Source organism: Gastrolobium bilobum, unplaced genomic scaffold (assembly GCF_033153095.1).
Source record: "Gastrolobium bilobum isolate Gb01-03AN ecotype WA unplaced genomic scaffold, APGP_CSIRO_Gbil_v1 utg140729, whole genome shotgun sequence".
In the NCBI taxonomy this organism is placed as follows: domain Eukaryota; kingdom Viridiplantae; phylum Streptophyta; class Magnoliopsida; order Fabales; family Fabaceae; genus Gastrolobium; species Gastrolobium bilobum.
The window spans coordinates 39,165-51,118 of NW_026898980.1; the positions used below are offsets into that span (position 1 = coordinate 39,165).

The 11,954-nt window shown below is 36.0% G+C and overlaps 1 protein-coding gene across 3 annotated transcripts; it reads right to left on the reverse strand.

Annotated features, from left to right (window-relative positions):
• Positions 1-5,569: 5,569 nt before the first annotated feature.
• On the reverse strand, positions 5,570-8,569 carry LOC133286065 (molybdopterin synthase sulfur carrier subunit). Of its 3 annotated transcripts, none has more exons than XM_061483408.1 (2): positions 8,374-8,569; positions 5,570-6,256 (listed from the first exon to the last, which is right to left on the reverse strand). In XM_061483408.1, the coding sequence occupies exon 2, from the start codon at positions 6,176-6,178 to the stop codon at positions 5,870-5,872; it is 309 nt and encodes a 102-aa protein (XP_061339392.1). In that variant the 5' UTR covers positions 6,179-6,256; positions 8,374-8,569; the 3' UTR covers positions 5,570-5,869. The 3 variants fall into 3 exon arrangements, with proteins under 3 accessions (XP_061339392.1, XP_061339393.1, XP_061339391.1); XM_061483409.1 differs by having other exon boundaries at positions 5,570-6,269; XM_061483407.1 differs by having other exon boundaries at positions 5,571-6,246; positions 8,374-8,568.
• Between the last annotated feature and the right edge of the window lie 3,385 nt (positions 8,570-11,954).

Here is an 11,954-nt window from a genome sequence, read left to right on the forward strand (position 1 = left end):
CTAATTTCAAGGTACGAATTTGTAATCTGCCCCTTTATTGAGTTGGAACACTTGCTAACCATGGTGTTTATTTTTTTTAGGAGAAGAAGCCCTATTGTGATTTTTTTAGATGGGTAGATGACATGTGTAATGAACCCATGGAACTGGAAGAAGCAAGAATTCACACTGTGGAGTTGGATGTTGCTGAAATGAACTTCAAGTTGAAGTATGTGGAGATGATGATGAGAGAGCAAGATGTGAAGATTACTGAGCAAGGAATGAAGCTTCATCAGCAGGAAAGAAAACTGAATGATGTATACCTGAAGATGGTGGAGGAGTTAGATAGGATGGACAAAAAAATTATGACAGTTGATAGGTCAGCTAGGGTCTTAGGTGCTTGTGTTGCTGTGATAATGATATGTATGTTTGTTGTTAGTGTGGTAAAAGTGAAAACAAGTGACCCAAATGTATTTTTCCTTCAGTGAATTGTAATGAGTACTCCTTCTTTATGTTATTCAAATTATGTGTTAGTTCCAATCTGTTTGTGTGTATTATCATATGGCCTAATTAGATTGCTACTGATAGAGATGCATAACTCATGAATTGCACATACGGAAGTTGCATACTGATATGCATAATGTTGTTATCGATTGCAAAACACGAGGGCCATTTAGGTCCCTGGCAATGTTACTCGAGACACATTATGGTCCTTGACAAAATGCACAGTGGACTTAATGGTCCCTAACTTATTGCATAGTTATGCATGGAATGAATAAGCCATGTACAGATATAGATGCATAAATCATGAAATTGCTGTTATAGAAGTTCCATATTTAAAAGGGCCATAGTTGTGCACCAGGGCAAAATAAATACTGCCATATTGGCCCCTGACAAATTGCACGAGGACCATTTTGGTCCCTAACAAAATGCACGCGACCCTAATTGGTCCCCAAACAGATCAAAATAGTCACATTTCAAAACAGATGCTGTCCAGTACAAGTTCAAAACAGAAGACACATTTCAGTTACAGATGCTGTCCAATATGTCCAAACATAGGACAAAATTAAAAAACAGTCCAAAATTAAACAGATGATCAGAAAATTAAAAATTAAAAAACAGGAAAACAGTAGTGCATAATAACATGCATCAACCCTGCATCATTCATCAACCATCAACCAAAATAAATGGCACTTAACATGCATGTATAGAATATAACCAGTATCCACAATAATTGTCTTCCTAGAACTACAAAACAGTAGTGCATTACAAATAAAAGCCAACTAATAGGAATCATAAGTGAGGCCTATAAATACAGTCTTGGCTATGCATCAAAATGATTACATTATATCTGTAAAAGGCCTCCAAAAAAATGGCCAGAATTTACAAAAAAAGGGCATTATATCCACTCCTTTTCAGTTGGCTCATGCACTACTCCCTTGTTCTTCTTCATCAGCAGCTCATTTTCTTGAGGATCGCCTTGGTGGCATGAAACCAGGTGTTGTCATGAAGTGCATAAATCTGCTTCATGTGCCAGTGATGGCTGCCTTCATTGTCTCTTCAGTCAACACTGCATTTGCTTCTTCTGGATTTGAAGGAGGTGGGCTGCATCCTCTCAAGTTGACTTGTTGTGCCTGAGAACTACCAATTTCTGACGGGCCTCCTTGACTTAATGGGATTTCATTTACTGAGTCTGTGCCAATCCTCACAGATTGTGGTCTTGCTTGGCTCTTGTCTGTTTTGGAAGCTGGTGGCCCCTTACAACTCTTGCCATAGTGTCCAGTCTGACCACACTTACTACACTTGGCTTCATATGTCCTTTTAACTTTCTTTGTCATGCTCCCTTGGTCTTCAGTTGGGTCCTTCTTCCTGTGTTTCTTGGGTCGCCCAATTGGCCTTTTCAGTTTTGGTGGAAGAGGTTTGGGTTCATCAGATGCAGGCCAATACTTGTCCGAGTTCACTGGGTTTAAGGTGTGCTCATATGTGGCATGCAATGCATCAACTGTATCCCATTGATGGACATAGTTCTCGGCTGGCTCATTATTGTGACAAATTGCTGCTATAGCTTTCATTTTGTTGTTCCACGAACAGTAAATCATCCAATCACATTCATCATTACTACACTTTGCTCGGGCCCTCACTTTGTCATTCTTTAGCCACTTGAATTGTCTTCCTAGATCAATACTGTAGTCTTTGACAGTATTTTTAAATAATTGAAGACTCAAACTCCATTCCTACCTCTAAGTGTACATGACCAAACTCCTCATGCACATTAAACTTTGGATTGACAACCTTTTCATCCTCTTCAGCACCACTTGAAGGAGGCGTGTTCAACTCTTCAGAGTTATACCCATACCCACCCTCCTCGAACGACATTGACTTCTCATCCTCTTCCATTGTATTTTCCCTTGCCAACTCTTCAACCTGCTTTTTTTTCTTCCTTTTTTGCTTTTTTTTTCGACAACTTTACCCTTCCCCTTGCACTCCTCTTCACTCTCTGTTTCTGTATCATACATAGGTGGAGGAGGTTTATATGCCTCATCCTCCACACTATCTTCTGAATCAGTAGAAAACCCATGACCACTGCCACTGTCATCCTCATCACCATCACTGCCACCCTCATCCTCCAACCCATCACCACTACCACCCTCATCCTCCTATCCACCACTGCCACCCTCATCCTCCTTCCCACCACTGCCACCCTCATGTGCATGTGCAATAACTTCTTCCGGTGAAACATAGACAAGGGTTGCAATGCAATCTTCAAAATAAATTTCTATGAGATTGCCATTACTCAATGCAGCCTTGACCATCTCCACAATATCAGCGTCCGTATTCAAAGGCCTTAAACCTACATCTAAATCTGTTGCGTTTGGCATGAGCCACAACATTTGCTTACACGTCTCATACCCATAACCCTTGAACAGAGTATTAAGGTCACGCAGGTTGACGAAGTCAGCATCCATCTCAGGTAAGTCAACCACTTTTCCATTTACATAGGTTAGGACCCCTTTATCATCTCTCTTCAACACACCCCATGATGATATCTTATCACTATGTATTCATCCATCTGGAAAAAAAATCAACACAGGGCTATAAATTACAATAAATTCATGCGAACATCAGGGTCCACAAACCAATTTAAAAAATGGCAATAACCATATACATCAAACTCATCACTGCCGAGAGGGGGGACAAGCCAATAACATGGAAAAAAATTGCACCTTTACAAATTATGCATGCACTAAAAAATTGGTGACCACAATGCACTAAAAATGGCAATATACTTTACAAACCGGTAGTGAAGGGGACCACATACATAAATGGGTATTTTTTTTTTAAACCCTTACCATGATAACTCACAATGGAGCGCACATGGGGGACTATCCTCCAACAAAGAATAGACAACATGAGGTGATGGGGGACCACAAATATTGAAGATTTTCTAAAAAAACACTTACCTTACTGCATGTAAGAAAACCAGCACACTCGAACTTCCTTTCACCACCACAGGACCAGCCTTTCGACAACCTTCAAAGTCCACGCTCGATTGCCTTCCCTGCAACCACCGTCTTCGACAACCCTCACCGTTCAACGAAGCTTCCAGTGGAGGTCAACAATGGTCTTCCAATCATATGCAATAACTTAGTGAAAAAAACGAGTCTCCACGGTTACTTGCAGTGTTGGTGCCTCTTGATTTCTCAAGAATAAAACGACGTCGTTTGGTCCTTTGGAAAGCTTTGCAATCCTTTTGATTCAAAATGTCGTCGTCCAGCTTTCCACCGTGTCCACCGTGGAGTCCGCGTCAGCAGATAACGTGCCACATGGGCACCGTTAGTTTGACCGTGACGGAGGAGTTGACAGAAGGACTAACGTGACCCTTTTTTCATAACTTTAGGGACCAATTTGGTACTTTCATATTGTCAGGGACTAAAATGGATTTCGCTAATATTGCTAGGGACCAAAAAGGGTGTTTACTCTTAATTGATTTAAAATATGTTTTGATGACAATCAATTTAATGTTAATTTAATTGATAATATTTTATTGTCTTGAAATTACTAATGAGCTGATTGTTTGAGATTTCGGAATAATATTTATTCTGATTTGAAATAGTATTCAAGATAATTGAAGAATGCATGAAGATTGGAGAAGATATGGAAGATATCATGAAGAGAGAGAAAAGCATGAGATCAAGTAAAATTTAGGATATATTTAATCTTTTAGATTTCATGTAAGAGAAATAAAATATTCTTTGCCAAAGATTTGATTAGGATTGCATTGCATAATAGAATAAGATATTTACAGTTTACATATTTTTTATTTGAAAAAATTCAGATTTGAAATTTGCATTTAAAATTTCATTTAAGGGTAAAAGATCTTTGGTTAGATTTTAGAAAAGATTTCAAATTTAAATATTATATCTTTTGGGCTTTTAGGAGAGAGAGAAAATGTTATTATTATAGATAGGGCTCATTGCATATTATTTCATAGAGGAGAAAATACAAGAGAGAGAAGAGAGTAGAAAATACAAAAGAGAGAGGAGAGAAGAATATATAAGAAAGAAAAGAGAGAATTAGATTTTCAAGATTAAGATTCTTTCTTGTACATCAATTGAAGAGTTTTCTCAAGAACAATATTCACACATTTATCCTTTGGCAAAGTGAATATTTCTCTATAGAAATTCAGATTACCTATATGCTTCAGGAAAAGAAGCACCGAGGTAAATCATTTAGTTGTAAATTTCTTCTTGACATTTTTTAGGGTTTTTACTGGGAAACTTGGATACCAGTTCTTGTGCTGGGAAACTGGGATACTAGCCTGTCTCTTTTTCTTTAAAAATTGAAAGTGACTTGAGAACCCTTGTGTGATAGGGTTTCGGAATCCTAAAAGGTTAGAATTTCGTACTAGGAAACTAAGATACCAGTTGAATATTTGGGTAAGGGATAGAATAAGAAACTAGGATACTAGAGAATTCTTTGTACGCAAGTTTCATGGTGGAGTTGCCCGTCAATTTTAGTATTCGATTTTAGGGCCCGTGGTTTTTTTCCCCTTTGGATTTTTCACGTAAAAACTATTGTGTTAATATCTCTCTATCCTTATCTTGATTTATTGCTTTGAGTTAATTTTTAATTAGTAAATTATTTTTATAAAACTCAATTCATCCCCTCTCTTGAGTTCATCCGATCAATCTAAGGTGTTCTTGTTACAGAATTGCTCTCTAGATGCATCCAACTTCATTATAAGCTCCTCAAGTCACTCTTTTCCGATATGAATCAGAACAAATTTGAATATGCCATCTGAACATTTTCAAGTACACACGCATGTTACAACAGCACCTATGCATGAAATACCAGAGATAACAAAATGAAAAGGATAAGGATATCCAGATGAACTCAAATTGCGTGTTAAGGAACTCATAAAAAAGCGTAAAATACACAAATCAAAACAGGGATAGATAGAAACAACAGTCAAAGGCAACTTAGTTTATTTTTCTGCTCATGATTTCAGAGCAAAGAGGCCTTCTTAATAAATCAGAAAAAACAAAAAACAAACCCAAATGAAATCTTGCATTAAAGTCGTTACAATTATTTAAAGTATACAATTTACAATCATTCTCATTACGCATAGTGGAAGGGTAATTTCATAGAGTTGGACATCATAAAAGGTTGAACTTCTTGGTTAAAATATTATTTTCAATCAACCTACACTCCCCAATAAAATTATCAGTTAACATGTATGGTGAGAAAGGTTAAACTCCTGAGAACTACACCTTTATTACCCTCAAATGACTACTTATAAACTTATCAGTATTTATTCAAATTCAGAATTTTTCAGAATGATATTTACGAGAGTACAAAAGTGGAAGTACACTGCAGTAATAAATTAAGTTGTTCAACCACCACTTATTGGAGGTATTATGGCCAACTCATCTTTGTCTTTAACCATTGCTGACTCCGTTGTATACTCCTCGTTCAGAGCCAAAACCATGCACCCTCGTATTTCTTCCAAACTTGGAAACTTGGCAAGAATATTTTTCAAACAATCATTAGTAGTACTTCCAGATAGCACTTCCAATGGCATCTCACTCAGGCCAGTAAGATCGCGGGCTCTAGCAAAAAACAACACTTTTATCTTCACCAAACAACTTTCTTTCTTGCTGTGCGCGTCATCTCCATCCCAAGTCTTACTGTCTCCTTCCATGATATCTCCTTCCTTTATACAATAAGCAGCTAGAGACAAACTAGTGGACACAACTCAAGACATGTTTCCTGCAAAATGCTGAAAATTCAATCTGACAACATAAATCAATGTTCATAATTCACTAATAAAACTAAATCAGATGAAACAAACTCCATCAAAACCATTTCTGGCCGCTAAAATATTAAAACGGAAAGATCCTAGTTGTCTAACTGACAAAATAACACAAATATACAGTGAACATGAGAACAGGCTTTAGTAAGTGGATGTCATAGGCAAGTGTCACAACAGTCTTGGGGGAAGAACACAAGAGGCAATTAAATTCAAAAAAATTTGGAATTGCCACTAATTTTTATTTGAATTGGGAAATGATCAGAAAAAGAATATATATTTTAGTTAAGAACTTGTCTTTGAAGCAAACATTAGATTCGGGGGTATTACTATGTCCATGGAAAGATGGAAACTTGCATCCTAAAAGGTTACCATAGAGTTACGTGTGAAAACAGTTTAGAAACAAATAACTCCTATCTTTTTATGGCATAAAAAGAAACAAATAATAGTGACAAATTAAGCAAAAATATACTGGAATAGAAAGACATGGAAAGGGAATGTGATTTGTACTAGTCTTCCATAAGACTAGAGGAACCGCACAAAAACCAATCATTGGACATTGATTCCAAGCCAACTTGTTTCAATATTCAAAATAACTCCTATCTCTTTGTTACTGATAGGAACTCAGGGAGACCGAGTACCTAAAGATACAAAGAAAAGAAGAGAGAGAGAGAGAGAGAGAGAGAGAGAGAAGAGTGCTTTGTTATTACAGTATCCTGAGTCAAGGACTGTGACCTCCTCCAACGGAGCAATGTGCTCGGTTACAAAGTGTTCCCAAAAAATGCCATCCCATACAATTTCCGCTACTTATCCGCTTAACTACCTAATTGCCATCCTGACTGACTGTCTTCCTTACTTTCCTAACTAACTTGACGGTTCCTCTTATTTTTGCTAGCATACACTCTCCCAAAATCTTTCCAAAAATCCACCATCATGCTCTCAGTACACCCATCCAAGTTCAGCAATAGAGCTAACTTTAAAAAGAGTTCACAGCTGAAGCATAAACAGTTCTGATTTTGACAAAAAGCTGGCACCTAATGGCAAAGAGCTAAAAAGTCTTGGATTTTCACAGATGAAGGCCTTATATCTTAGGTCTCTAACATAAATAAGATCCCAATTCCGATGTCCACAGCCCAAGTTAAGAACAAAATAAAGGATACAGCTAGAAACAAAACAGCATGCAGTTCAGACAAAACTATGCACAAAATTTAAAGCAACCCACATTTTGATATTGTACAAAACCAGCTGCTAGATGTTAAGACAGAAATCAATAATTTTGAAGCATAAGTCAAGGTCATACAACTCAGGATAACAAAGAATGCTGCTCAAAACTCTCATCACGAGAAACAATTCCATGAAATTGATTCACAACAGCCCCAAACCTCAAGCACTTGATGCTAAACTTGCACTTTGACCCCCTGAACAACATTTAATCAAGAAAGCCAAAATTCTGTTTACATGTTATCATCCCCAGATTCAGCTTCAATGAATTAAACATGATCCAGTACCAAGAAAAACAAGTACATAAAGATGCTAACAGAACTAATAGAACAAGCTCTCCTTTGAGAAGTTCTCAGCAACACAAAAGACCAAACTAAAAGTTACATTTAGCAATGGCTGAAGGCATTCTATGTCATTGTCAACTTGTCCTCCCAAGAACTAATAAAAAAATGTGTATCCTGATGGGTCCAAGAACTAACCACATCACAGTTTAGAACCAAATCAATGAGGCAGAAACGGCAAAAACCATTCCCTCCTTTCTTTTAAAAAAGGCTACCTCAGAGGCCATTTATCAAACACCTTACAAGCAATTACAACAAATGAACCCAAGCTGAACCCTTCTCCTAAAACAGTTGTTTAGACAAAGATTTTCGCAAATATAATCGTTTCCCATTATTCACCTCAGACACATGATTCATGCAGCAACAAGAAATAAATAAAATAAATAAATAACAAAATAAAAAAATCAGGCATAAGATGAATCAATATACAAGACCACAATTATCATATTTCAACAAATCAATAGCATAAATTTTTCTACTGATTTAACAAAAAGACATAGCATGGGTGAGGTTTCTGAGATTCACCTTATAGAAGAGCGTAGAACAGAATAGCAGAGGGAAGTGATACTCTTGCGTGATGGGGGTGCGAATTAAATTTGATATGAATATAATTTTTATTACAGTGCGCTTCAGATGGTACGCAGTGACGTTCAGGTGGACTAGTCTTTGGTCCAATTTTCGGTGCAAATGATTTAAAATTGTGTCAGACCATTGCACAGATAGATGCCCTACAAAACTATTATATCAGATACCAACTTAAGAATTTTGCGACCATAATTTCAGTATTTTTATATAATTTCATTTGCAGCAAGTATATTTACACGAGGATCTTAGCATTTAAAATAAAAAAAAAGTCATGCAAATCTTAACTTTCTATGTATTATTTCAAAATGTATTATCTGGATTGACATAAGAAGTATATATATATATATATATAATTTATAGTTTTTTAAGTCACTTTAGATAACTTTATCTTGGATCATTAAATTATAACTTTATTTACATCGTACTATAAGCAAATAAATAAATAAAAAATATAATATTAGGGTGAACGAAGATAAATATATCTTAAATGATTTGAGAAATATTTTCCTCATATATATATATATATATCATTAACCATAAAATAAGAGTAGGATAAATGGTAATAGATGAATATTTTTTTATTTTTAGTAAATGGTGTATATGGAGTATTCAGAATTATGAGAGTACTCAAAATATTTTTTAATTTTGAATCACTTTTTTTTTGGAAGAAAATCTTATTAGTAAAGCTTGAACTTTCAACTCATCATATTCATCATGAAGTTTTAGCTTCTGTAACGTCTGGTTGCTTCAAGAATCAATGATTATCTCCACATACTAACACGAGACTTTTCAATGTGCTTTTTCCTCACTCGTACACTTTCCGGGAAAACTTCCCAAGAAGTCACCCATTCCAGAATTGCTTCAAGTCAAGCACGCTTAACTATGGAGTTCTTCTGTTCCGGGCTACCGAAAAGCAGATGCATCTTGTTGGTATAGGTAGAACCAATTAATTCTTATAAGTTATCCCAAACTGTGCAGTCTCATACCTGCACAGTCTTTGGAATCCCTCACTTTCGGGTGTCGATTCAATTCATTCATGCATGTAACCCCCATTGGAAGCCTGTCATGAGCCGCTCCTTGTCCGTGCCTCTTTGCACCGGCGATCACTCCCCGCCCTCGTCAGCGCTCGGGATGTTACATACCCACCAGCTTCCGCCTGGTTCGTCCTCGAACCACACCGTACTGGAAGAGAGGCCCTCCTCTGATACCACTCGTATCGCCTAGCCGCTTCAAGAATCAATGGCTATCCCCACACACTAGCACAAGACTTTTCAGTGTGCTTTTTCCTCATTCGTACACTTTTTGGGAAAAATTCTCAAAAGGTCGCCCATCTCAGAATTGCTCTAAGTCAAGCACGTTTAACTATGAAGTTCTTTCGTTCCGGGCTACCGAAAAGCAGATGCATCTTGTTAGTATAGGTAGTACCAATTAATTCTTATAAGTTATCCCAAACTATGCAGTTTCATACCTGCACAGTCTTTGGAATCCCTCTCTTTCGGGTGTCGATTCGATTCATTCATGCATGTAACCCTCCACTGGAAGCTTGTCAGGAGCCACTCCTTGTCCGTGCCTCTTTGAACCGGCGATCACTCTCTGTCCTCATCAGCGCTCGGGATGTTACAACTTCCAATGTTTTTTTTATGGATTTTGCTCGGATACCCTTATTTTATTTTTTCAGCTATTGATATTTTATTTTATTTTAAATACCAACCGGTTTCGAAATCCCAATGGACTTTACTAATTGGATTTTGGATTTAAGTAATTTTACCTCTTAAAAATTGTGGTTCTCGGGAATCAAATCTATCATCATTTGAACAGATAAATTCTAAAATTTAGCTGGGACGTCATTAGACTAATAACTCTTGATTTAAGATATTTTGATAAGCTATGAAATATTGATAGTTAGTTCTCGCAATAAATAGCTTAGAAGTATTATTAACAGCTAAAAATAACATTCATCTGAGCATAAACAGTAAAATAAAATGATAATAAAGTAATTCTAAGCCAATAGAAATGAATTAATAGTGAGGTATTTAAGTAGTTTGTATTATGTTATTAGTTAAAAATTTAGTATCATCATTATATTTAAAAAAATCTCAATTCTGAAGTTCTTGCTAATCAATTATGATCAATATATATATATATATATATATATGGGTTTGATTTTCTCATGTTGCATGAGAATTGAATTCTTATGTTGTGACTCAATTAGTAGTAGGTCTCATATTTATTAAAAGGAGAAAAAAAAAAAAAAAACTTTGTAAGTAAATTAAAAGGTCACAACATGATAATTAAATTCTCATGCAATATGAAAAATTGTTTTTTTTCATATATATATATATATATATATATATATATATATTGGTTAAAAAATTCTGATCCATCTTTGGCCTTTGTGATATTGACAACCTTGTACGATTTTTTATTTGCAACAACTGAGAGAATGTGAAGCCAAGCGAATAAGACAAAATGAAAATTGCCAAAGAGTGTAATAAACTGTTTAGGAAAAACTGTTTATCGTTTTAAATGATTTAACTGTCATTTTACTCTCACAAAGAGGTGAGACCCACACCTTTATATTTTTTTGTCTATTCTCTCTTCTTTTATCTATCGTTTTCTCTCAATTAAAATGACACAAATTTACATCGTTTAAAATAATTTACGTTTTTCCCAAACTATTAATATGGAAATACTATCCACCATAATTGCTTTAATTTTTTTTGGTAGACACGAGACATGCTTTTTAGTGTTTATTTAATATTATTTGTCCATTTGTTTTATTATATGTTCAATTCAAACCTTGGAGAATCAACCCCCCCACGTTAGATTCCCTGCACAGCTATATGGAGAAGAGTGAGAGTAAGGGTACACTGGACATAGGGAAGGGCCATTTGTTTTTCTCACTTTCAAAGGGTACACCTAACCCTGGAGTTGTAGTTGAAGCAGAAGGGCCTTTGCATTTTTGTTTTTTCTTTCACCATTCAGCTTAAAATGGTTGAAAGCTGAGGTAATTTCAATGGTTTCAGAACACAAAGTGTTAAGGTTGGTTTATTAACATGAGACTTTCTAACAGTTACTTACACCAAAGAGGTAGGCAAGACCAAAGCTTGAAGTTGAAACTCATCTCCAAAACTTTCACATTCAATCACATTTGAATGCTTTATAACTGACACCATATCTGTACTAGTTGTGCAAGTGCTATTGGTGAAACTGTGCTGCACCACATGCACACACTTCATGTGTATGAGTTTCTTTTTTCCTATTGAGTTGCATTGTTGTAGGGTCATGGTCAGAGCCACACAGACACAGTATTCAGGTTTTCTGTTTCCTTGCAGCAAATAATGGTTCTTTTGAAAACCTACCCATATGACCCACATAAACACTAGACAATAGGCCATTGCTTATTAAGAAAAAAATGTTGTAGGGTAACACATTAAGTGTACCTATAGTGAGATCTAGCCTAAGAAGCCACTATCATAGTGCACTTGTTTGCCATCTTTGAAAGTTCTTATCTATCATCC